This window comes from Glandiceps talaboti, chromosome 11, assembly GCF_964340395.1.
Source record: "Glandiceps talaboti chromosome 11, keGlaTala1.1, whole genome shotgun sequence".
Classification (NCBI taxonomy): Eukaryota; Metazoa; Hemichordata; class Enteropneusta; family Spengelidae; genus Glandiceps; species Glandiceps talaboti.
Genome location: NC_135559.1, coordinates 18,070,237 through 18,096,033, shown reverse-complemented (window position 1 = coordinate 18,096,033; position 25,797 = coordinate 18,070,237). Strand labels below are relative to the sequence as shown.

At 35.5% G+C, this 25,797-nt stretch overlaps 2 protein-coding genes across 2 annotated transcripts in view; both read left to right on the top strand.

Annotated features, from left to right (window-relative positions):
- LOC144442092 (uncharacterized) overlaps nucleotides 1–25,797 on the top strand; it is a 386,503-nt gene that overhangs the window by 84,554 nt on the left and 276,152 nt on the right.
- On the top strand, nucleotides 4,825–9,165 carry LOC144442812 (uncharacterized). The gene is made up of 2 exons (XM_078132185.1): nucleotides 4,825–4,962; nucleotides 8,462–9,165. Exon 2 carries the CDS (start codon nucleotides 8,618–8,620, stop codon nucleotides 8,924–8,926), a length of 309 nt encoding a protein of 102 aa, XP_077988311.1. The 5' UTR covers nucleotides 4,825–4,962; nucleotides 8,462–8,617; the 3' UTR covers nucleotides 8,927–9,165.

Genomic DNA, 25,797 nt, shown 5'->3' with positions numbered 1-25,797 from the left:
TGTGTCGGACTTGGTTTATGTGTATGACTTGGTTTATGTGTATGACTTGGTTAAGATAATTCAAGGATCAGCGTTTTAAAAGAGTTGATACGATGTTGTACAGTACCATTGTATTATTATGCATATAACCTATACCAATATCACCAATTTTGAAAGTTTGAAATTTCTATGAAGGTCGAAAAGACAACCTGAACGAAACTTGTAACGCGGTTCCAATATATATATACTGTTATTGTTTTCAGCATCATTTTGATAGAACACAAGAAGAAACAAGAAGTTTATTTTTCAAGTTCAAAATATGAACAAGAAGTTTATTTTTCAAGTTCAAAATATGTGAATATCAATCACACTTCGTTATACTGCTCTTTCTACTCACAACTGTCCTATTTCAGGAGAAGTGAAAAATTTAGACAAAAATGTCAAATTTTAGCAAAGACATACCGAATTTGATCAAAAGAGCGCCAAATTTGGAAAGAGAGGTGCCATAGTTCGGAAAGAAGTGTCAAATTGTGTACTTTTTGGCATTTATTTGGCGCCTGCTTTCAATTCGTCTTACGAAAAACTTATTTAACTTAAATGAAACAAAAATCTCATAATATGGTGGAGAGAAATCTCATTAAAATAAATTGCTGTTTACAATTATTCTTATATTAAAAACTTTATTTACCGAGAATAATAAAATCCAGGAGGAGAGACAGTGAGAGACACAGGCAGACAGAGAGGCTGACAGACATACATACATTGCATACATACATACATACATACATACATACATACATACATACATACATACATACATACATACATACATACAGACAGACATACACACATATACATACATACATACATACCATACATTCATACACACACACATACATACATACATACATACACACATACATACATACATACATACATACATGTACATACATATACATACATACATACATACATACATACATACATACATACATACATACATACATACATACATACATACACACATACATACATCCACACATACATACATACATACATACATACATACATACATACATACATACATACATACATACATACATACATACATACATACATACATACATACATACATACATACATACATACATACAACTATTCATAGGGTTTGTACATTACCAGGTCTGTTAAAAGTGTTATTTAAATTTTTAATAATTTCATTAATTTACGAAAATTCATCCAAAATTCAAAAAAACTGTTTACCAATCCAAACATGCGACAGACACCTTCGCTTACACATGCACAAAATAAACACCATCCATTCGAAGGGTCAGGGTTTGCCAACGGGGAGCCGAGGTAGCGTGTTGTTGGGGTGTGATATTACTATTATCAATGAATACCTGTCTCTCAATATATGGTTTGTAATCATGAATTTGAACCGTGTCTTCTTCCATTTATGTTATTTGTGAGATTTCAAGAAGGAATTCAATCTATATATTACGTCTATATTGTGTACTTGTTTATTTATAATATATTTCATATTTCAAAAAAAGACACAGCCTGCTAAGAAAACGGTAAACCGAAGGCTAAAGCCCAACAGTGATATATGAAAAGAAATCAACCATCTGCTTCAAATTTCACACATTTCATATAAACAGATCGGCATACTTCAACTACAGAACAATGACATCGGGGGTGGCACCCCTATGCTTTTAACTTCTTACGGAGTTTGCATATTTTGGATAAGTTTCCTTTACTTGAATTGTCAAACTAGAGACAAGAAGGAAAACATGTTGAGATCTGCTGTATAAATCCAGACGCTATCTCAGACCATGCTTCCATAAAATATCACAATAACAGCGACATTGAAATATTGTCTCTTCACTTTAACTTATTTTTGTCATTCTAATTTAAACGTACACTCCCTTCACCAGACGTACAACAGGAGAGACCCGGATGTAAAGTTTATTTACCCGAATAAATATAAACTATAACAGTGGGTAAATGGGGAGTCAGGGGATAGCCCACAACTACTCTCTGGGCCTGTCCCTTAACGTAATTAACAGCAAGGGACACAACTATATAATGTATTATGTACACACCATTAAAATTACAAATAAACAGTTGATCAGCCATACTGCTCCAATAGATGTTGCTTGAAAGTTTGTTTGAAACTATGTAAATAGTTAATAGAAGAAAATTACTTCGATAACATTCACTTCACAGGAACCCGCCCCCCGAACGTCAAGTTATTTTCTTAATTTTTCGTCACGTGGTAAGACCGATGGGATTAATCGACCAATCAGAAGAATAGAATAATTGCCCGTATTGTATGATCATTAGTGGACTCGTTAAATTGCTAGGTATGCTAAAGACTTCAATACACACTCATTGTCGTAAACCAAAGCCTCTTTTACGGCAGTGAACAAGACGCATCGCCAACATTTCGTTGCTTCAGTCGAAATATGTACTCTGATTTGCGAGAATGTATACAATGTGGGAGAGAGGAATATACTGCAATGACGTCCTCTACGAGCCATTCTGTCAAATGAAATTTCTACTCAGAGTCAAAAGAAATGCTGGAGCCGAATCCTATATTTTTGCTGAGATCTCATCGGCATCGTCAGCTATATTTGGCATCCAAAAACTAGATACTCTCACCAATGGTATCAATAGAAAACAGTAACATAGCAACCAATAGACACCAGTATTCAACAGATGGCTGAACATACTATTTATACTATTTCAGGACAAGAGCGCTAGCACTATTATGCGTGACAATGCGGCGGCTGTCTTCAGTATTTAACGTGTAACAGAACTTGATTTCTTTGACAGAACTGGAGACCAACCCGCGATGAGGAGCTCAGTCTCTTCCAAATATTTGGGTTACAATTATTATTTATAGACAGAAAGTCAGTGTATATATATATATATATATATATATATATATATATATATATATATATATATATATATTACGCTCTGCCACTGCGGTACAGAGCACTGTCTTAGCAGATTGATACTCACCGAGTTATATATATATATATATATATATATATATATATATATATATATATATATATATATATATATATATATATATATATATTGGGAATTTCTCTTAGCCATACACATACTATTCTACAGATGTCCACTCTGTAGGACACTCGCTCTGATTTTAATTAAGTCGATCACAGAAAATCAAAGAAAATCTCCTGTAAGAGTTTACACGCCAGTTGGATTTTAAGATTTTTAACTTCTGACCTCCTAGTGGGCCTGAGCTCTAACCATTGCCCTAGAGAGAGCCGGATTATTTCAATTTTACAAACTGATACCGTACGCGTATAATTGATCTAATATTTATAACTTTATTTGTCTTGTTTGAGGTTGCCAGTTACGTGCAACCGTCCCTAGAGGATAGAATAGGCCTACTGTTTGGAAACCTAAAATAAAATGTATACATGTACTAGTATTTAAAACAAAACAAACCAAAACAAAACAAAACAAAACAAAACAAAACAAAACAAAACGAAACGAAACGAAACGAAACGAAACGAAACGAAACGAAACGAAACGAAACGAAACGAAACGAAACGAAACGAAACGAAACGAAACAAAACAAAACAAAACAAAAGAAGAAAAAGAAAAACCAACAACAGCTGTGATACCTGCAAGGAGTTTACCTCAATTCAGAGGCCATTAACTGACAATAATCGGACACTCTTGAGTCCATGTGTGTTGATGTCTGCACTATCATGACCTCTGATCACACATCAATAACAAATGATTGTAGATTTTCTGTTAACTTCACCATCATAGCCAAACCAACATTCATTCATTCATTCATTCATTCATTCATTCGTTCGTTCGTTCGTTCATTCATTCATCCATCCATCCTTCCATCAATCCATCCACCCATCCATCCATCCTTCCATCCATCCATCCATCCATCCATCCATCCATCCATCATGGAACACTCATCCGTTCTCTCTGTTCACCTATCAATCTATCAATAAGCTTTCCATTTATTCATTGTTAGAGACACAAGTAGGAAATTACATGACACTCTGTGTCAGCCATTTTGAAATACCCCACGTCCGCGTAGTTGTTAAAAAGTGATGGCATGCAAAACAGCGCAACCTGGTGAATTTTGAAATTAAGAAAAAACATAATTATTCAGAAATTACAAAACCTCAATATAAAACCTTATTGTATGGGGTTTACTGAGCACACTGTACTGCCGTCCCTGAAGATTTGACGCCAGGGAAAATAAAAACTAATTGGCAAAGTGCGCCAGTAATATAGTCCCGAAGGAATAAACGCTATAATGTTTCTTATTACCATGGAAACCGTCACAAAACAGTAGTTTGTAATAGATGCGAGGACGTCATTTTACCAATTAATCATAGAATAACAAAGAATTTGTATTTTTCTTGACACCCTAATACAACCTTATATACGCCAACAGAGCGAAGAAGATAAACAATAGCGTGTTAACAGTCTGTTGATGTCAATAGTTGCATGACTTCCAGCTAGTTTTTAGCAGACGTCGGACAATCGCAACGCGGCAAGGGAACCACTGAAACAAACTGCAGTATATTTTGGCGGGTCACGAATTTAAACAAAGAAGACAATCTACGGATAGGCAATCAATAATTTATGAAGAGATATTTGTAACATCAATTTTTCATCTGTTGTAATTTTTGCTTGTTGCCTTGGTTACAAGCAACAAGTGAAGTAGCGTTTAATTAGCGAAAGTGTTTGCAGACTGCGTGACGTCAAGCAGGCCAAGCATGACAATAAATTGACATCTCGTGATCGTTTTGCACGTATTTCAAGAAACTACTGTACACGTTACATTTCGCCGTGAACTTTCAGGAGGGAAAATTGCTCTATCGTTTTATCATTGGTAGGCCTATGTGACGCTGTGTGTAACTTTTGTAACGTTAGTTGCGATATTGACGATTCTCCCGCCAAAGAAAGGTAAGTTTTACGTACAAGTACAACCCCTTCTTTGTTGTTGTTTTAACAAGGCCTAACGTCGTCACATATCCATAAATCATGTCTCCATCCTCATCCTCATCCTCATCATCATCATCATCATCATCATCATCATCATCATCATCATCATCATCATCCATGTCTACATCAAATTAAAGTTTACAACATTTCAAAATGTTCCGAGTTTTAAGATAAATGTTACACGGTTATTGAAGATAAATTAAGCATGACTAGTTTTGCTACATGTACGTCGTTCAAAGAAAAACATTATCTTAAAAAATGAAGGTACTGTGGGTGACGTTAAAGATGCACTAACTGTAACTGCAGTATTATATTTTCGAACAACGAAAAATACATTCACTGAAAAATTGTTAAAATACCGATGATAATTAGACATTCTGCGTGTTTTATTAGGGGTCGATTGTATCCATAAGTAGCAAAACAATAATTTGAAATTGTGATTGCTGTGGGACGCTGATTATAGGGTGTGGACCCAAAAATCAATATAACTAGATTGATTGTGTCATGTTATGTATACAGCTAGTCTAGTTCCATGACGGACAGTATACACACTTTTACCGTGTATAGTCAAGGTTCCAAACAATTGCACATAATTCTGTGCTCCCTCCCACAGGGTTCATGATTTTAGTTCAAGCAAACTGGAGGAGGAATTGGACATTTACATATCATTATTACGTGTTAAATTCCCGCGATAGTCAAACCATTGTCAAAACAACTGTATCAAATTAATGAGCAACGAGTCTTTCAATTTGTGATGGATTACTAATGACATGCGCCGTTCATTCTTCGCTCACCATGAAGTTCAAACACACTTGACACCTTTCGTTGGGGACCTTGACTAGATGGTAAAAGTGTGTATACTGTCCGTCATGGAACTAGACTAGTATACAGCTAGACACAAATACGTTTATCCTCAGATGACTTAGTACTATTCGGAGTGTACGATATTACGAGTAAGTCGTTATATCTCACAAAAACCGTTCCAGTTACAGCTAGTGTACCTTTAATATATTTGTACTATGTATTCCAAATGAGTGTATATGATTGGGCCATCACTAGTGTATTGGATTTTACAAAATACATGGTCAAATATCACACACACACACACACACACACACACACACACACACACACACACACACACACACACACACACACACATATAGATGAACTGACAAACGAATGTTGCATATACAGATTGAGTCTATCACCAAACCCAAAGTGAACAGTAATCTGAAAGAAATTTCAAATACAGCATGGCTTGATCATTTTAAATGGTTTGGTAAAAATACCACCACCACCACCACCACCACCACCACCACCACCACCACCACCACCACCACCACCACCACACCTGACAGAATTAAAAAAATAGAATCAAAACTAACACAACTATAAAATGAAATGGATGACAACCAAGGATTTAAATACAACTATAACATTATCAGAGGTAATATAAACAGCAAGAACATTAAAATGTAACACATCAAATATACCTGATGGTATTCCAGGAGATCTATTGAATAGCAACAGAAAAGTAAAACAAGCTCTGCAACAAATATTTAATCACATATTAAAAACAGAAACTTATCCCCAAATATGGAATACAAGCATTATAACTCCAGTACACAAACAGGAAGACAAGTCAGACACACACAATCACAGGGGTATATGTAATCGCTTAGGTATTCAGTGTGATTATCAATACAAGGACATCAAAATATTTAAAAAATAACTCCATCATACACTCAAATCAAGCCGCCGAATTTCGAAGCACAAGCACAGAACAGTTGATCACATCTTAACACTTCATACTATAATTAAGAAATAACAATCAAAGAAGAGGAAACTGTACTGTTGCTTTGTACTCAAAAAGATGTTTTGATACAATATAGAAAACAGCACTTTATTATAAACTGCTACATGATAACATCAACGAAAAAGTATACAACACAATAAAGAACATGTATGCAAATGTGGATATGATTAAATTGAAGGACGTGATAACAAAAAAATTGGAAGATTGACTATGGAGTTAAACAAAGTTGGCCACTCAGCCGAACTCTGTTCAACATCTTTAAAAATGACTTCACCACTGGGCTTTCAGAAGTATACAATAGACACCGGTGGAATGACAAACAACGCGGCTCCGTCTTGGTATTTATCTTTCCACCGGTGTCTATTGTACTTTAATATGCCCGTCAAGTTAATAGCATGCCAGCCTATCTCACCCTCGCTAGACTATGGGGTGTTCTCCAAAATCAAGCCACATGGGACAAAACAGCAAGTGGAAAATTTCATTTGCGTTTTTGTTGGGGAATATTGAACATTTAATTTTAGTAAATTAAACAGAGCTAGCAAAATAGAGGGTAGAATGGAACTTAACTAGGAAGAGAGTCATTGATAAGTACAATTTATTGTTGTGCTATAAATTACTTCAAAGATCTGAAGTCAATTGAAGATAATTTTAGCGTTCTTTACAATGAATGACATGGAGAACAATCGATACACAGGATCGTGGCTTCCAGCTCTAGAATGCAATATAAAATTATAAAATGACAACAGGATCACTAATATGACAAATCAAGAACTCTGTAGTTCAATACAAGAATATTACTGTAATAGATGGAATACAGACAATAGACGAGAAAATGCAAAGTTGCGTTCATACAGTACCTAAAAACATTCACTGGAACCAGAAAACTACATAGCAGTTATCAATAATAGACAACACATCGAAACATTAGCACAATTCAGGATAAGTCTTGTAATTAAGAAGGGATGACACACACAACCTAAAACTCAAATTGAAAATAGTCTATGTAAAAATTGTAATACAATAGAAGACGAAGAACATCATTTGATACATTGCAAACTATTTAAAAAACAACGAGATAAATTATTAAGTGTAAGTTATAATATCAGTTCAGAATTCAACAAGATAGAAAGAAAGAGCAATTTAAATTTATAATACAATCAAAACAAAAAGATTGTAATTGCTCTCTGTATGTATCTAAACTCATGTAAAACACCTATATACCTAAAATAGAATTGTAAATTGTCTATACGGTTGTAATAAAGTTATAACTCATCTCATCTCACCTCACCTCATCTCATCTCTTTTCATCCCATCTCTTTTCATCCCATCTCATCTCATCTCATTCATCTCACCTCATCTCACCTCACCTCACCCCACCCAACCCCACCCCACCCCACCCACCCCACCCCACCCCACCTCACCCCACCCCACCCCACCTCACCTCATCTCATCTCATCCCATCCCATCCCATCTTATATACGTTGCATGTTGTTGTTTTTTTTTTTGTTTTTTTTTTTTAATACAAAACCATATAAGAAATATAATGATTATAAAGTGAAACCACAGACCGGAAAGAAGGGGTATGTGGTGAAGACGTGACAGACAAATCATAATTTCGTGTTATGTCTGAACTCTTTACAGGAGAGCTTCCTTTGGTGTAGCGACAAAAAGTTGTCCTTGTTGAGCGATCAACCGAATTCACCGTTTGCGCAGTAGTTGACCAAGAACACCCATTACGTAAATACAACAGTTTTCAAAGCAGTACAAACAGTGAGCTGAACACGTAACTGATTGAAAATGACTAACAACGGAGATGTCAAAGTTATGCCGGAGGCCGATGAAAATGGCGACGGTCCGGGTCTTCTACTGCCTGGTTATATCATCGCATCGCAGATGGGTGGTGGAGGGGCAGCCGCTGCTGGGGGAGGTGAAGCACTTGCCACAGGAGGGGGTGATGCAATGGGTGGTGGAGACGCGGGTTGCTGTGGCTGTTTTGATTGCGATTGCGATTGCTGTTGTTGCTGCGGTGATGAAGGATGTGGGTCGTGTGTTGAGGCAGGGTGCGGCACTATTTGTGACAATGCACCCGAGTGCACCATTTTATAACCAGCGTACAAAATGATTCAGACACATGTACACAGAAACTTTCCCCATACTTAATCTTTAGATCGTCATCTTGTAATATTGACCAGTGAAGTATGAATGGTAAAAATTGATTCTGCTAGTGGAAGCACAAAGCGCTCAGGCTTAGTTGGTTATGCTTAAATATCTATTAAACCACACTATTACACCCGACGATCCTTATGGTGAAACGGTCCGTAGTGTAAATCCACAATGTAATTATATCAGACTCGTCTTCTTTCATATATATATATATATATATATATATATATATATATATATATATATATATATATATATATATATATATATATATATATATATATATATATATATATATATATATATATATATATATATACACTCGGGTGATGGTAGTTAACGTAACGCAACGTATAGGAACTAGACTCCCCACCCCCCACAAATAACCCCCCCCCAATAAAACCGATTCGTTAATATAGTAGGGCATTAAGCTTGACCGGTGTTTGGTTGTTTGTACTAGTTTTTAGGCTATAGAGCATTTTCGTAGAGGTCAAACACTGTGACCGTGACCTTAATTAAATCGGGCTAAAAATTCGTTGCACATAACAAAACAGCACCCTAACTTTAGTGTGCATCACCCAAATATACAAACAAACAAATGAGTTAATACATAAACAAATAAACAAAAAATTACCAGGCAGACTCGTATAGTGTATAAATTCGACTAGTAATGAAAACGTCTCAGCAGATGACTAAACAAACAAACAAACAAACAAACAAACAAATGCAAAATTCGTCTTGTTACAAAAGTTGACAGAAATAATGGTATACAGGAATCTGAGGTGTTAAATGTTACATTCAGGGCTTTTGTGCCGTTTTGCCATTTTAGAGTGCACGTCAAGAAATTAAATGTTCTAACGTTGAAACTTTCGAACATATACACCCGCATTTGTGACTTCTCCGAGTTCAAAGCTTCGTTCGGCTACAACATCCCTTGGGTGTCAAGCTAGTTGTAGGGTAAAAAAACGCAAAAACAATACACAAGATTGCAAACCATCTAAAATACATTAAGGAAATATTTTTAGCAAATTTTAAATATTAATCGTATTTTCAAAGAAGGCAAGGCTACCCGTAAAATCATAATTCTCTTTTCTGGAGCTTGCAATTTATGAATTTCTGTAAAGAGAAAGTATGTAATAATAGACGTTATAAATTATGCATGTGTCAATGTGTCACCTTTATAGTCATCAACAGTTGGTTGCAATATAACACGCATACATAATTAGTATTAGTATAGCATAATATAAAGAAAATAATGTCGATAAAATTAAAGCGCATGTTAAATACCGAATTCAACAAGTTTTGTCGAACGAGGACAATTTTACAACTGTCTATCAAAGAAGAGAAAATGCTCCATGTAGTGTTTTTAAGGAACACGTATCTCGTCATATATCGTTTAGCAGTATTTGCTATAGTTATAATATATTAGTATGTTAGGTGGAGATGCAATGATGTGTAGTGGACCATTGCTTGCAATGAGAGTAGTTGTTCAACCATAGATGGTCGTATATGGTTCTGCTTCACAATATCGTGTACAGTCGGGTGTTCATTAGCTGGAATTAGATATAATGATAGCTCTAAAGTATTGCCTTCGAAAAAAATTTCTTTCCGTCCGTGGTTTCGAAAGTATTGACAGACCCAAAAATGGTGAGACTGGAGAACGATTGGCCCTATCAACGTCTAGCCCCCCCCCCCGACAATGATAATAAATAGAAGGCGAAGACATATTTGACAGTGTTATAGTGTTGGGAATATTTAGTGCATAAGATTACGAGCAAAGATAATTACTAATACAGTCATTAAAAGTATTAGTAAGTAAGTAAGTAAGCAGGGTGAACGTTTACAACTGTTGACTCAGTGTTTTGTGAGACTGAATTATAATAGTCGTAAATATTGATAACAAATACTGAACAGTTTTAAGGATGTGCTTCAAATCGCACTTAATAGTTAATGGGGAAAATTCCGCCATTCCAGTAAATGGTACAAGATGGTACAGAGATGGTGCAACTGTACAGTGCCAGCTTGTTCGATTTGGTGCTTTGTATTCATCTTTGAATGTAAGAACTTGGAAAGATTAGTCAGTGTTTCTCTGCTGCCCCCCCCCCCCCTAAATTCTAATGATGGGAACATATTTCCCAAAAGTGGCGATGCCTTTTGATCTCTGAAACTACCTGCAAAGTTAAACACTAGGGCATTTAACAAGTATGTATTATTGGAGGTGACCGTACTAGTGGTAATTTTCATCAAATATAGGAATTATATTAAAATTTTAGAAATTGATATTTAATATTTGAAGATTTACAACTAAATACATTACATTTAAAATATTAAAATATTAAAATTCTTTGGACGTGATAAATAAGTTGTTAAAGATACGCTAAATTTATTAGGAAATTGAAAAAAAATGATATATATTTTTTTTCATTATGACCTAGGTTCATTACAGAAAATGTACCCAGATTACTATTTTCCATAAATTTCAGGGTGAGCGGCAGAAAAAAATAGTCTGTAGGGTACACCGTGATTGGGCGCCCTCACACATCGCTCAACTCCCAGAAGAGCCATTTTGTTTGCCTGTTGCCATAGTAACTGTAACATGATCATCCCGACCTTGAACACCTGACATTGCACATGATAACCTTAGTGTAGATTCTGTTCTAGTTATTTCATATTGATTGTAAACATCTCCACTCTAGCTCAATTTTTTATTCAAATTAGTTTCACGCTTCTGGATACGAAAATCAATAATTAATAGTCACTCTGCAATGTATATACCCCATATTTCACCAAACATCTTTGCAATTTTATCCCATAAATGTATTGTCGTATATATATAAGGTCGATCGACCACACTTTATGGAGTATCTACATCAATACCTGAAACCTTCCCGCAAAAAAAAAAAAAAAAACAAGTACAAGAATTCTATTTAGATCAAAACCATGTGCTATCATGAAAAAAAAGTGTATATGCATAGAAAATAATTAACCAACTATAAACGAAACTCTGGTTGAAAATTTAACAACACGCATTAAAACAAAAACACTTTCATTCTGGCGGGAAGTTCAGACACCAAAAGATACAATAATTTACCTTTTGGCGGGAAAACCAGATATTGAAAGAGAACAATCTACGTTTTGGCGGGAAAATCACATATTGAAGGAGACAATTTGATGACATCTTTATAATCAATAAGAACTAGAGAAAATAATAAGTAATTTTTATTCAAATTTAATTTATTATTACGTCACTCTTTCACTCATCAAAAAAATGAAAGAAAAAAGAGAAAAGAAAAGCGGAGTATTGATACAAAACGAGACTGACGGACTGTGTGTCGTGCACTCCTTCCGTCGTCAGAATCTGTCACAATGATTAGGAAGGAGGGCAAGGCTGAACTTGATTGACTGACAGAGGACATTATGATCAGCAACCTTTTCGTGTTTTTTTAATTAAAAAGATGTAATGTAAAATTTTTATGGTAATAATTTTAGAAAAAGTCAATAAATTCATCCATTAGCATTATTATAATTCTGCAGTCTGTTTTAAAGTTACATCGTGATGGGTGGGGCGCCCTCATGCATCGGTCAAGGTAATAGTCGTTGCATGATACGTTGTGCCTTACATACTGGGATCAGACTCTTGTAATATGATACGTCATTGATAACTTAATGTGTAGATCATTATTTATTTATTATTGGATAATATTGTTATTTTCATTTGGTTAAAGTCAGATCTGTAAATACATAGTCACATTAATATGTATAATTTGAATTTAAATAGAATTATGAATATTTGTAGCAGTCAAACAATAATTAAATACTAATAGTTGTACACTTGTACTGTCATGCTTTTTTTGTTTACAGTTTACGTGTCCAGTATGACTTTGTATGTCCCCGTGTGTGTGTATGTCCCCCCCATGTGTGTGTGTGTGTGTATGTGTGTGTGTGTGTGTGTGTGTGTGTGTGTGTGTGTGTGTGTGTGATTTGGATACCTATGGAATATTTTCATAACATACATCAGATGCATATCGTACCACCAGAGATTATCATATCACCACTCCAAAGCGAACATCGAAAAACCCTTTGTTTTTAATTCATGCAAAAGCCATATTATATTACAATACAGAGTGGTTTATGAGAACAATGTTTGTTTATTCGGCCTGTCTGTCTGTCTGTCTGTCTGTCTGTCTGTCTGTCTGTCTGTCTGTCTGTCTGTCTGTCTGCCTGCCTGCCTGCCTGCCTGCCTGCCTGCCTGTCTGTCTGTCTGTCTGTCTGTCTGTCTGTCTGTCTGTCTGTCTGTCTGTCTGTCTGTCTGTCTGTCTGTCTGTCCGTCCGTCCGTCCGTCCGTCCGTCCGTCCGTCCGTCCGTCCGTCCGTCCGTCCGTCCTTCCGTCCTGTTTTATCTCAAACTCCTAAACTCTGTTTAATCTCTCTAATTAATAACAATATAATTATACATTCACCCTACAACAATTAATTAATGAACATGTGAACAGTATAAAGATCTCGGTATTGACCACATTTTGATATAGTTTTACATAAACTCCATGTATCTCAAGGTTTCTCAATGTGTCGGATTTAATGACACCATCAATAGTGGACACAGTGGTCATGGTTACCATGACAACCAACCAAACTGACTGAAATTTGAATTCAATCAAACGTTTTGTCAAAATGCATCAACATGAGATATGAATGGCGTGTGTCAACAGTCTTTTCTAAGTAACGAATACAATGACCTTTCCGAAAATGTCTTATTTGGATAGCATGGTAAAAATACTTCAATAAATATATTGTATTTGAAGGGACATATACATTCCATATCTCCCTCAAGGAATTTCCCTAAGAGGCTGATTAAATTTTACATATCAAATTTGTTTAGGTGTTACCATGGTAACCAACGTGTCATTTCTTTTACAATAAATTATTTATGTATGTTAATTACTTAACATTGTGTGGAGAAATGGCGATTTATACAAATAGTTCCATAATATCAGCTGTGCCCCCCCCCCCACAACATTAAAAACATCTTATTACTCAAAAAATGATGGTAGCCATGGACACAAGGGCCATTTACTTTCCACAGACAATACATAGAGAAATTACCTAAAAGTGATATGATTTCCAAAGTAATTGTCACATCTACGTAAATCTTTAATAAAGACCATAATGCTATGATGAGCATGAAATGAAGTAATTTTGATATTTGTTGCTTGGTTACAACGCTAACCCAAATTGTGTAATAATATGAAATTCACTCATTAGCCAAGGTATGTAACAATGGTACAGAAATTACATGTATACGTAAATTACGCAAAGTTGAGGATCAAATTGCAAGATCAGTTAATGGAAATATTTCTAGTTGCATGATAGCGAAAATGATAGATATGAAATATCAACATCTTGACCGAACTGCATCATAGTAACATAAACGTTCAATGTGTTCCTAAGTTTCTGAAAGTGCCTCATTTAAGGCACTGTCAAATTTGATTCATATGGATATAGCATGGTAACCAAAGTTGGTGAGATAAGATAATCCAGAATCTTTGCAAAAGGGCGTCAACTTTACATATTTAATTTAGTGATATATATTCTCCTGAGGAATGAATAAATGGTACATTAAAATGCATCATCGGAAACGAGAGAGTGTAATAATATGAAATTCACTCATTAGCCAAGGTATGTAACAATGGTACAGCCAAGCCAAGGTATGTAACAATGGTACAGATGCATCATCGGAAACGAGAGAGAAGAGCAATATATATATATATATATATATATATATATATATATATATATATATATATATATATATATATATATATATATATATATATATATATATATATATATATATATATATATATATATATATATTGGCTTATGATTGGTTTTTCCTTACTCTTCAGGAGTACCGTCACTTTGTGCTTCAGCAGCTCCTCCTTTCTTCTTTTGTCTGTATCGTCTTATTAGAATCGCAGCTATTTTTACAACGATGACCAAAAGTGCAAACGGTAGGACGATCTTAAGGGCTACATAATCGGATCCTGGAATGTACAATTTATCTTTGAGTCAGTTAATAAACAAATGTGTATGGATGTCACTGATACCTTCTTTATAATCAATATTTTAAAAAGAAAAACCTGAAGAAGAAAACTACTTCGCTTCTGTAGTTAAATATTTACAAATCCCATTGGAAGACAAAAACTGCGTGGCACATTTGAAATACTTTAGGATAGATCAATGACAATGGTAGAAAAGCCGCTGACAGCTCTAGAGAATACGATTTCATTCGTGTATTTTATTGTTTGTTTGGAACGTTCAAAGGAAATGAATACTATATCGAAAAAAAAACGTTTGTCGAAACCCATTAAAATATAGTATTAAGATTTTAGAAATATACATTTTATTTCATAGTTTTGTAGGTTCTTTCGTGACATAATTGTCAGTGTTTCTATTTTCGTTTTAAAGGGGAATCCCGCTCCAGGAAATAAAGGTATTTTCATAAATGTTCAGTTCGGGAGAGTCATTTTGTGATTTCGCTCGTTTGCCAAAATCGCATTCTTTTCCATTGCTCTTTCAGTATAACACCATGTATCATGGGTCTTGGCAGACATGATTATTCATTAGATGCACCCTGAATATCTTGACACCAATGTCAGACCACTAACGAATATCGTTAGTGGTCTGAGATCTAATCAATAAGCTTGTCTGCTAAGACCCATGACTCCCGGTGTTCCACTGAAAGACAGTAGCCCTGGGGTGAAAAGAAAACGAGTTTAACTTTCATGTTTCGTGGCAACTAATATTAAAGCGAAATGTGTGTGATGTGAAGTCATGAAGTGACTCTTAAGGACACAAAGTTTATGAAAATACCATTAAGGATTATAGTAAAGACATTACAAATTCACTACTTGATTAAATTGATACCACAACATATGCGTAAGTTTGTCCCCTTTACACATTTTTCGTTTTCTGGTATTCATCAAGCTTTTCAAACGCTTCCTTCCAGAACAAGTACATTCAGTAGTGGAACAAAATGTCTACCGCTGTTTTACCATTCATGATACCACATTCCCTATGCCATGCATAGAAAATGTAGTACTTAGCGTGTATTACATGATATTTACATGATATTAGCACATCAACGTGAACAAAAGAAGGTAATGAGGGAGAAATATTGCTGTTTATCATATACATAGACCCTAATATTCCCAGGGTGTGACGTCAAAGTATAGTAATATGAAACCCATACATTATAGTAATATGGTCGAAACTACTTTGAATTATTTGTAAACATCATCAACCTGACAGGTACAGTTACGAACTTACGATGTTGTTGTTGTTGTTGTTGTTGTTGTTGTTGTTGTTGTTGTTGTTGAAATTATGGTTTCCTTGCTATTCATGGATTACCGAACATCGATCATCATCATCAGTGTAAACAGTGAACAAATACACCTCTTTTGGACACATCTATCGCCTTTCGTACAGCCACTAACATACATAGACATGCTAACATCAACATCGTAAAAACTTGTTTAGGTGAAACAATCAGGCGAAAACGATAGCACCACTGCAAAAACAAATTTCGGTTTCAACAGCAAAAGATGCCCGCCACAAATCGACGAACTTCGACCATTCGAGAATGATATGTTAAAACACATAGAAGACATCAAATTCCGTAAAATCAACGACCCGTTCCAAACCACACTTAGAAATGATGTTAGAAAAATTAAAAACTCCCGCGAAATCATCATCTTAGTCGATAAAACCAGAAACTTGTACCTCCTTCAAAAAGATCAATACAACAAACTTCTTACAGATAGTATAACCAAACACTACAAACCCGCCAGCGATAGAGCCTACAACAGTATTAATGCAGAAGCAAAAAGTATAGCAAAAAGTATATAAAACTCAATTTAGATGATAGGACTGAAATACTCGCCAAGAAAGAAGCTTTTATAACGTTAAAAGACCATAAAGACAATTTCGAACACAGTTTACCTTGCAGACTAATCAACCCTGCAAAAAGCGAAATAGGCATTGTTAGCAAAAAAATACTTGACACCATCCTCCAAAACATAAGACCAATAGTCGCCGTCAACCAATGGAAAAGTTCTATGTCAGTCATCGAATGGTTCGAGAACTTAGAGGACAAAAACAAACACACTTTCGCCTGCTTCGACATATGCGACTTCTACCAATTGTTATTAGAATCCCTCAAATTTGCCGGCCAATACACCACCATATCAGATGAAGACAAACAAATTATCATGCACGCGCGGAAATCTCTCCTCTTTGATAAAACGAAACCATGGGTAAAAAAGAATGGTAATGGGTCATTTGACGTCACAATGGGAAGCAACGACGGGGCCGAAATATGCGAACTGGTCGGAATATTCATGCTACACAAATTAGCCAAAAAATATGGTAAAGAAAACATAGGTCTCTATAGGTACGCCTTCAAGAACATCACCGGAAGTAAATCAGAAAGTATCAGAAAAGACATAACTAAAACCTTCAAAGCCATGGGGTTAAAAATAACCATACTCACCAATCGAAAACCGTCAACTTTCTAGACATAACACTCAACCTCAACAACGGTAAATATTACCCTTACAGAAAACCCAACGACAACCCCATGTACATACACACGCGGTCTAATCACCCACCTAGCATCATCAAGAATATATCGTCAGCCATCGGCCGTAGAATTTCCGACATACCATCCGACGAACACATCTTCAACCAGGCAGCCCCACTTTACCAAAATGCACTAAAACCAGCGGCTACAAAGAGAACATCACGTACACCAGCACCCTGCCACAGAAAAACAAGAAAAACAGAAATAGAAACACCATCTGGTTCAACCCACCATACAGCAAAAACGTAGCCACCAATGTAGGCAAACGATTCCTCAACCTAATCGCAAAACATTTCCCAACAGACTCCAAGTTACACAAAATATTCAACAGAAACAATGTCAAAGTCAGTTATAGCTGCATGCCAAACATGGCTACCATAATCAAAGCGCACAACGCCACCATCTCCAACAGCGAAACTAAACCCACTCAAAAACCTTGTAATTGCATACAGAAAGACACCTGCCCTTTGAACGGTGAATGCCAAACGGAAAACATCGTATACCAAGCCACCGTCCACGGAAAAAAACAAACAAAAGTATATATCGGTTTAACAGAGAACAACTTCAAACAGAGATACGCCAACCACAAACAGTCATTCAAACATGAAAAACACGAAAACAGCACAGAACTTTCAAAACACATTTGGAAACTGAAAAGAAACAATGAGCCTTTTTCCGTATCCTGGTCCATTAGCAAGACAGCCCAAGCATACACCAATAAAACAAAACGATGCAACCTGTGTTTAACCGAAAAACTAACCATTATTAAAGCAGACACAAACTCCACACTGAACAAAAGAACTGAGTTGATATCCAAATGCCGACACGAGAATAAGTTTTATTTGTCCAACTTCAATAGAGCATCTATCACCTAAACTAAACCCGTTAACTAACGGAACATCAAAGCCCAACATGTAACAACCCGCCAACACCTACTTGTCCGCACCAAATAACTCACACAATAACAAACAACACCTCCACACACATCTACAACCCACCAACAAAGACAATAGTGATGATATTTCTATTGTCTACACTCTATATAAACAGCACACCCAGAGAGTAGAAACCAGAGTTGTCTGATGATCGCACAATGCGTGAAACTCCGAGTTACAACCAAGAAAGAGTTCAAGTACTACCAAAACTATTACGCTCTGCCACTGCGGTATAGAGCACTGTCTTAGCAGATTGATACTCACCGAGTTATATATATATATATATATATATATATATATATATATATATATATATATATATATATATATATATATATATATATATATATATATATATATATATATATATATATATATATAAATATATATATATATATAAATATATATATATATATGAATATCGCGTATTTCATTGTTTTCGATGGAGAAAGTCATGCTGATATATAGAAATGCGTATGTTTTGGCAGTGACTGGAATCAACATCAAACTTTACTTCCGATGAAGATATGGTCGTGGAAGAAAACCTACTCAAGCTACTACTACTAGGTGTCGGAATTGTATTAATTTGCATAAAGATATATTGCACGAGTTAATTCCAATGTCACATTTGTCCTACTGACTTAACATATGTTATCAAAAGTTGTAAGGTACTTGATGCCAAGATGAACACAAGTGATCGATAGTTTACATGTGAATCAGCAACATTTTACACATAAACAGATATAAATATAAATATAAATCGGAGTCATTCTCGTCGTTGGAATCAGACTCACGTTAAGTGAATCCGATGATACTTCTGTTTAAATTAAGTCGTCGGTAAGGATGTAACCATTCATGCAACAGATATAGCACATGGTTTTGGAAGAATCAGCTAGTTTGTCAAAATAGCCACTCCCACACCAAAAAGCTGATTTTGATATTGGGAAGCGCTGATATTTTACATGCAGGCCGTGGAATATAATGTACTCTGCACTCCGGAGGTTGTCCTACACACACTATAATACAGAGAAGTTGTGTATGTCGACTTCTACATGATTGATACACGATTTTCAACATTATGCAAATGAGGTTGACCACGCAAAGCACCTTCTAAATATAGTAGTCTGTTGTTTCAGTAGGACGGTTCTGGCACAAAAGTCAAGTTTTTTCCTGTTAAATTTCCTGAGTGAAATTTCTTGCATGAAAATGACATCCATGGAGACATATAATACAAATATTATAGCCTTGATATTGGGTTATATGCATTCGGTGCATGGATACAACAGCTCGCCGCTACACTACATTCTGATCTTACCCCTGCCCTCAGGATATAACCCTATATTAATCAATATTTTGTAGAATCCAACCGCTAATTGGTTATGTTCTATTTAGCCAGATATTCAGTAGTGTATATAAACCTTTTCACGTACCCTGAGCAGTTTTTGTGAAAGTCACATGCTTATTTTCTCTTTTCAAATCGCATATAATGCCAGAAAAAAATGGGAAAAAATCGGGCCATACCTACCCGTATTTTTGGCATTGGAATTTTCTTTTAGGTGCTGGGCAAAGTATCCTCATGCGGGCTTCACATGGCAGTAAAATGGCTGCTGACTACTATACACACTTTCTTTCAAAATTATTCAAGGGGATTTCTTTTTATTTTCTAAAAAATACATGTGACCATGTGCTTTCGAGTCTATTCCAAATTGTATACCGGTAATATTCTATAAAGTAGTTTATGTGGTTCTGATGATGCATACAAGAGTGATTTGAGATTAAACTAAGCAGTTACATATCCAACGTGCACTAAAGGAATGAGCAAAATTTACAAAACTGGGAAGGGGCTGAGAGGTCATTAGACCATCAAATGTTTTGCTCTTTATTTATGATTTGTTTTTCAAAAACCAAATTAAACTTCGGGAGAGGTCATTTACCAAGTGCACATCAGCATTCAGCACAACAGAACACACTTCACAGCCAGATAACATGTACTGCATAGTAAAATTGTCTCAATTCTGGTATTTTAAGACCATATTCAAGCATTGTAAGACTTTATATTATGTCTATGGGTATGATATTGCATGCCTCTAAATGGCCACTAACATTTTCAAAACACTTTTCACCTTTGACATTGTCTCTTCCCAATGAGTAGCAATCACTTTTATACAGAAAGAAAGTTTTTGAGAGTAGTGTAAATTCTATGAAGACCTGTTTTAAATGACATGCTTTGATTTACATTCTGTATCAATAAGAAATATACCCTAAAGATTACAAAAACATTGTAACAGCCATTTCCATGATAGTTTCTTAACATAATTCACCAATATCCGTCTTCATTCAGGAGAAAGATACTCATGATATTTAGGTTTGTCACTTCTTATTACTGTAAGTGACAAGGCTCCTTAGGGCACTCGTTTCTCACATGGCCGAAAGAAGCAAATTGTTGGACAATGATATATAAAGTAATAAAAATGTTAAAATACCAGATTCGTCTTCAAAACTCGTCAATATTCCGATCCCTTTAGTAGTCTCATTACCCCCGGGGGTGGTTGTGCCTAATGGAGATGAGAGGTCGTTTGTAAAGAAATATGAGTGAAAATACTCTCGTTGATAACAGCAAAATAAACATATACACAATAAAAGACATGAAGGGAAAAGGGCGGGAACTAAAAGTAGCAATACACATTATAACGGTTCAATTTGATTGGCCAGGAGCTAAAATAACGGTAAACATTATAAAGGTTCAATTTGATTTTGTAAACAAATATCCAATCCCATTATTTATCATATACGATCTCTTGTCTTCTTCATTCAATTATATTATTCCATTTGTGTACAGACTTTCACTTACTTTTCACGATTTGATAAGGTTTATAAATTGCCACGTAAACAATGATCTCTCGTTTATTTAAAAAACTCCATCATGCATATGTGTGTGCGTATAAATGTTTCAACATTAGATATTGGTCTTGTGAGGTTACCTTTCTTTTCAGGATTTGTTGGCGGCACTGCCTCTGCTGTGCTCTTCATTTGAGCCTTCACATCTACGAAAATTTACATTACAACATCTGTGTTAATTAAGGACAAAACACGTTTGAATTTCACACTGGTTTCGTTTCCAAGAGCGCGTTTACAAACAGTTCCAAGCCTTGTGTTTGATATAGCCTCATAATATTTTACATCTTAACAGTTTAATTGATTTTTCTCGTCGATTTGCAAAGAATTTGCAGAGAATGCAATTTTCCATGTATGGGTTAATACTGTTCTAAAGTAGTTGAACGTTGTCATGTTTCTTTTTCTATTTGACAGATGAAATACTGTAACAATTTCATTACATTGTACATACCAGACTCGGAAAAACATTATATATATATATATATTATAAAATCTGTCTACGTATAACAAGTCAATGGCAGAACTCTTACAGTATAGGCTTTTATAATACCAGATTGATATATATGTGAATTCTCTCCTAAGATATCTTTATTCATTTACAGAGCCAGACCCAAGCTCAGCTGTCCAATCATTAATGCCAATCATATATTTTCACTTGCTCTACAAACAAATATGTCTGCTCATGTCCAACATCTTCAACAAATACCTTTTGTTTTACATGTCTTGTAAAACAATGTGAGGAATTATCTTATTAAATTCAGGGAACTGCTGTATAAAGCTGTTTTATGACGTTCTTTCAGCCCCGGGGTCAACCCCTGCTTTGTCATTTGGTAAGAACGCAAGAACACATATTTAAATGCGGCTAAGGACAAGTATCGTGCTAACTAATAAATTATTAGTTTTATGAAAGTATTTACTGTGAACCCAATTACGGTAAAAGTATTTGGTTTCAGCACAAGTAAATGTAATCAATAATGTAATTAGTAGGGATATTTATGAACACCACACAACACAACACAACACACCACACCACAACACAACATAACACAACACAGGAGATAAGTGAGTGGGTTTGAGTGACACAGTACCTTTGAAAGCAAGAAGGTTTCCGATTGTTAGTGATAACATGGTGATTTGGCCGTTTGAACCATCTCCAAGCTCGAGAATTGCAAAGCCTTCGTTAGTGATTGACAGATCAATAATTGGCATCGACTTTTGATATACATCATCAGTGAGATTTATCCAGGCTCCTTCTATTGTCTCCTTCACCACCAGATGTCCACCATCAAGACCAAGGATTGCGCCATTCACAATTGCCTCTACCTTTAATACATTGCCACCATTAGAAATAGGCATGCTCCATGGCATATATAAATCGTGACGAAAGATCAGATTCCTATCTGTGTCTAGTCCTATAAGTCCACCATTTTCTGTAACACTGATGCCAATCACACAACAGCTGTTGGGCATGGTCTCCGACCACCAACCATTGCCATCGAGTGTTGTGTTCTTAGATAAGCCATAAGTTGGTAAAACAGCAAGGAGGGAACCATCAGGTAGAACCTCAATGTCAATGATACAACAAGAGTCTTCCAGAGGACCTGTGAACTCATAGTCACCTCCGCCTAATGGTCGGCCTTTGTATAGATAGTGGTCATCCCCCACTGCAAGGACATTGAGTAAATTCCTTGAACCGCGAAGATATTGACTTGCTAAAACAGAGTCGTCTACAGAGGGTGTATCATGTACATCATGGTCAGGATTGTTGCCATCATTGCCTGTAAAAACAATCGTTGCGGTATTTGTAATTCTTACAAATAAGAAAATGCCAGGGCCTGAAGTGCATAGAAGAACAGAGGGATTTACTCCGCTTGCTATATTATCAATGCAGCGACGTAATTTACAATAATATATATTGAACAGATTCTATAAAACCACAAACGTTGTCTATAAATGACAATAGGATTCTTAAAAAACTTTCGTTACTGCTCTGAAGTCCTTGACAAAGGTATAGCCAAAATTATACTATAAGTCTATACATTAAAAGTATATAGTATATTCTTAAAAGGAGCCAGCTGGTGACGATTAGTCAGTGTCCTATATAGAGTTAAGACAATAAACATCATACAGCACTGAACAAGGTTTCATAGACTATTTAAAACTCATTAAATACCATTTTTAGCAGACGAACTTCACAGACCAGATGTAAACTGACTGTCTTCCGTAAGCCTTTTGATTGGTTCCTTCACGTATTATGAGATTATGAAATTCTGAGCTACCATACATGATACATAAATTAATTTGTAATTTTCATGCTATTTGCAAATGACTCATTAAAATTAAAAAATTACATCAACCGGCTATAGAGAACACATATTCTTTGTTATTCTCGGTGTATGTAACAAATTATATTGAATTGTAAGCTTGCACTTTTCAGATATCACCTGATTGGTTCCATATGCAAATGACTTACTACAATTACATCTTGTTAGAATTAATCATATAATGCCTAATTTGTAAAAACCGTTGATTACACAAATTACTCGCTAGATTTAAAAGCTATAGTAACAAGTTTAGTACGTCAGACAGTGTCTAATTTCCAAATTCATATATTATGCAAATGAAGTATTACATTTCATCAGAAAACTGCAATTTGGTAGGACATATAGAACAAGTGTATTTTTTCCAGTCAATCTACATGAAATTTGAAGCATCAACTATGGAATTGTTATATAACGTAATTGTTGAAAATCGAGTATTATGCAAATTACTTATTCTATTACCCTCGTACAGTAAGGGACCGGTCAGTTTCTGCAGCCTGGGGGCAGCCGGTGGAGTTTGCCATCCAGCCGACAAACAGTCACTGAACCCCTCTTTCTGTAATATCAAAAACAGGCTGACCCCCTATCACTTAATTCTAAAACATGATGACCCCCCCCCCTATACATATTCACATAACATATATTTTTTGACCGTGACTCAATGTGGACTGCTTGACTAGACTTTTTTGGGATAGCACTATCACATAATTATTGACAACACAGGGTAAGTATATTCAAAATAGAGTTTAATAGCATATATACCGTAAAAGATAGGGAGAAACCTTGAGAAGGGAATATGTACACCACTCCTGGGGGGTGGGGGTCCTCCTAGGAGTCCTTGAGCTTTTTTACTCTTAATAGGCAATCTTGAGACTATTCAGACACTTTCAGGCAATAACTTTTAAGCTTTAAAAGACAACACCAACATGTAAAAAGCAACTATACAGATATATGTAGGGTTGACATATTTTTCAAATAAGGTTTAATAGCATCTTGACAGTAAGACATAATAGGGGGAAGAGCTTGAGACTGGGATATGTCCACATCTTGTGTATGGGGCGTGTCCCAGGGGTCTTGTAGCCCATTTAGGCTATTATGACACTTCCAGGCATTAATTTCCAAGCTTTCCAAGACAGCACCATCAAGTATCAGAAACTATTATTTATAACTTACATACTCATAGAGTTGAAATATGTTCTTAATCATTATATAGTAAAGGTCAGCACATCTAATGGTAGTATCATTGGTAAGGGAAATTTGGAGTTTTACGGCAATTTTTGACTATCTTGGCAAACATTTCACATATTAAAAGACAATATCATCTCCAATTAGTATAGGGTGAACATTCTTAAGAAAAGTTTAATGACATAAAAAAAGGTTGGTGTGTCTGATTGTTGGTTGAAATTATGAGTGACCTTTGAGGGTGAGGGAGTCTTAGGGGTCTCCCCTAGCAGATCCGGGGGATGTTTGGTTCTTAAGGCAATATTTAGGTTATTCATAGCCTTTGAGGTAATATTTCAAAGCTTCGAAAGTTCTTGAAGCTAAAGTTAATATAAGTTTTAAATGAGTTTCCCATTTCACATAGAAATGGGCCCGTAACATTGGTTTATGGGCATTAATATTGCATGTACAGTAAAGTCACTGGTATGTTAGAGAACTTTAGGTTTCCATAACTAGTGTATAATAGAAACTGGAATCTGATGAGATGTAGTGATTTGTAGTGTCAATAACATGTTGTGTACAAAACAGAAAGTGTATTATTCCCTTCTGACAAGTTCATACTGACGAGTAGAACAAGTTAGGTTAACTTCTTTTATATTAATGCTTTTATTAATGCTTTGTCGTCTGCAGCGTCTGATAGTATTTCTGTAAAGAGGTCTAACCACTCTAAGAACCCTAAAAAGCAAATTCCAGGATGGAATGATCATGTTAAAGAGTTTCATTCCATTGCTCGTGATGCATTTATTTTATGGAGGGATAATGGTAGTCCTCGCCAAGGTCCCATTTTTGAAATTATGAGAAA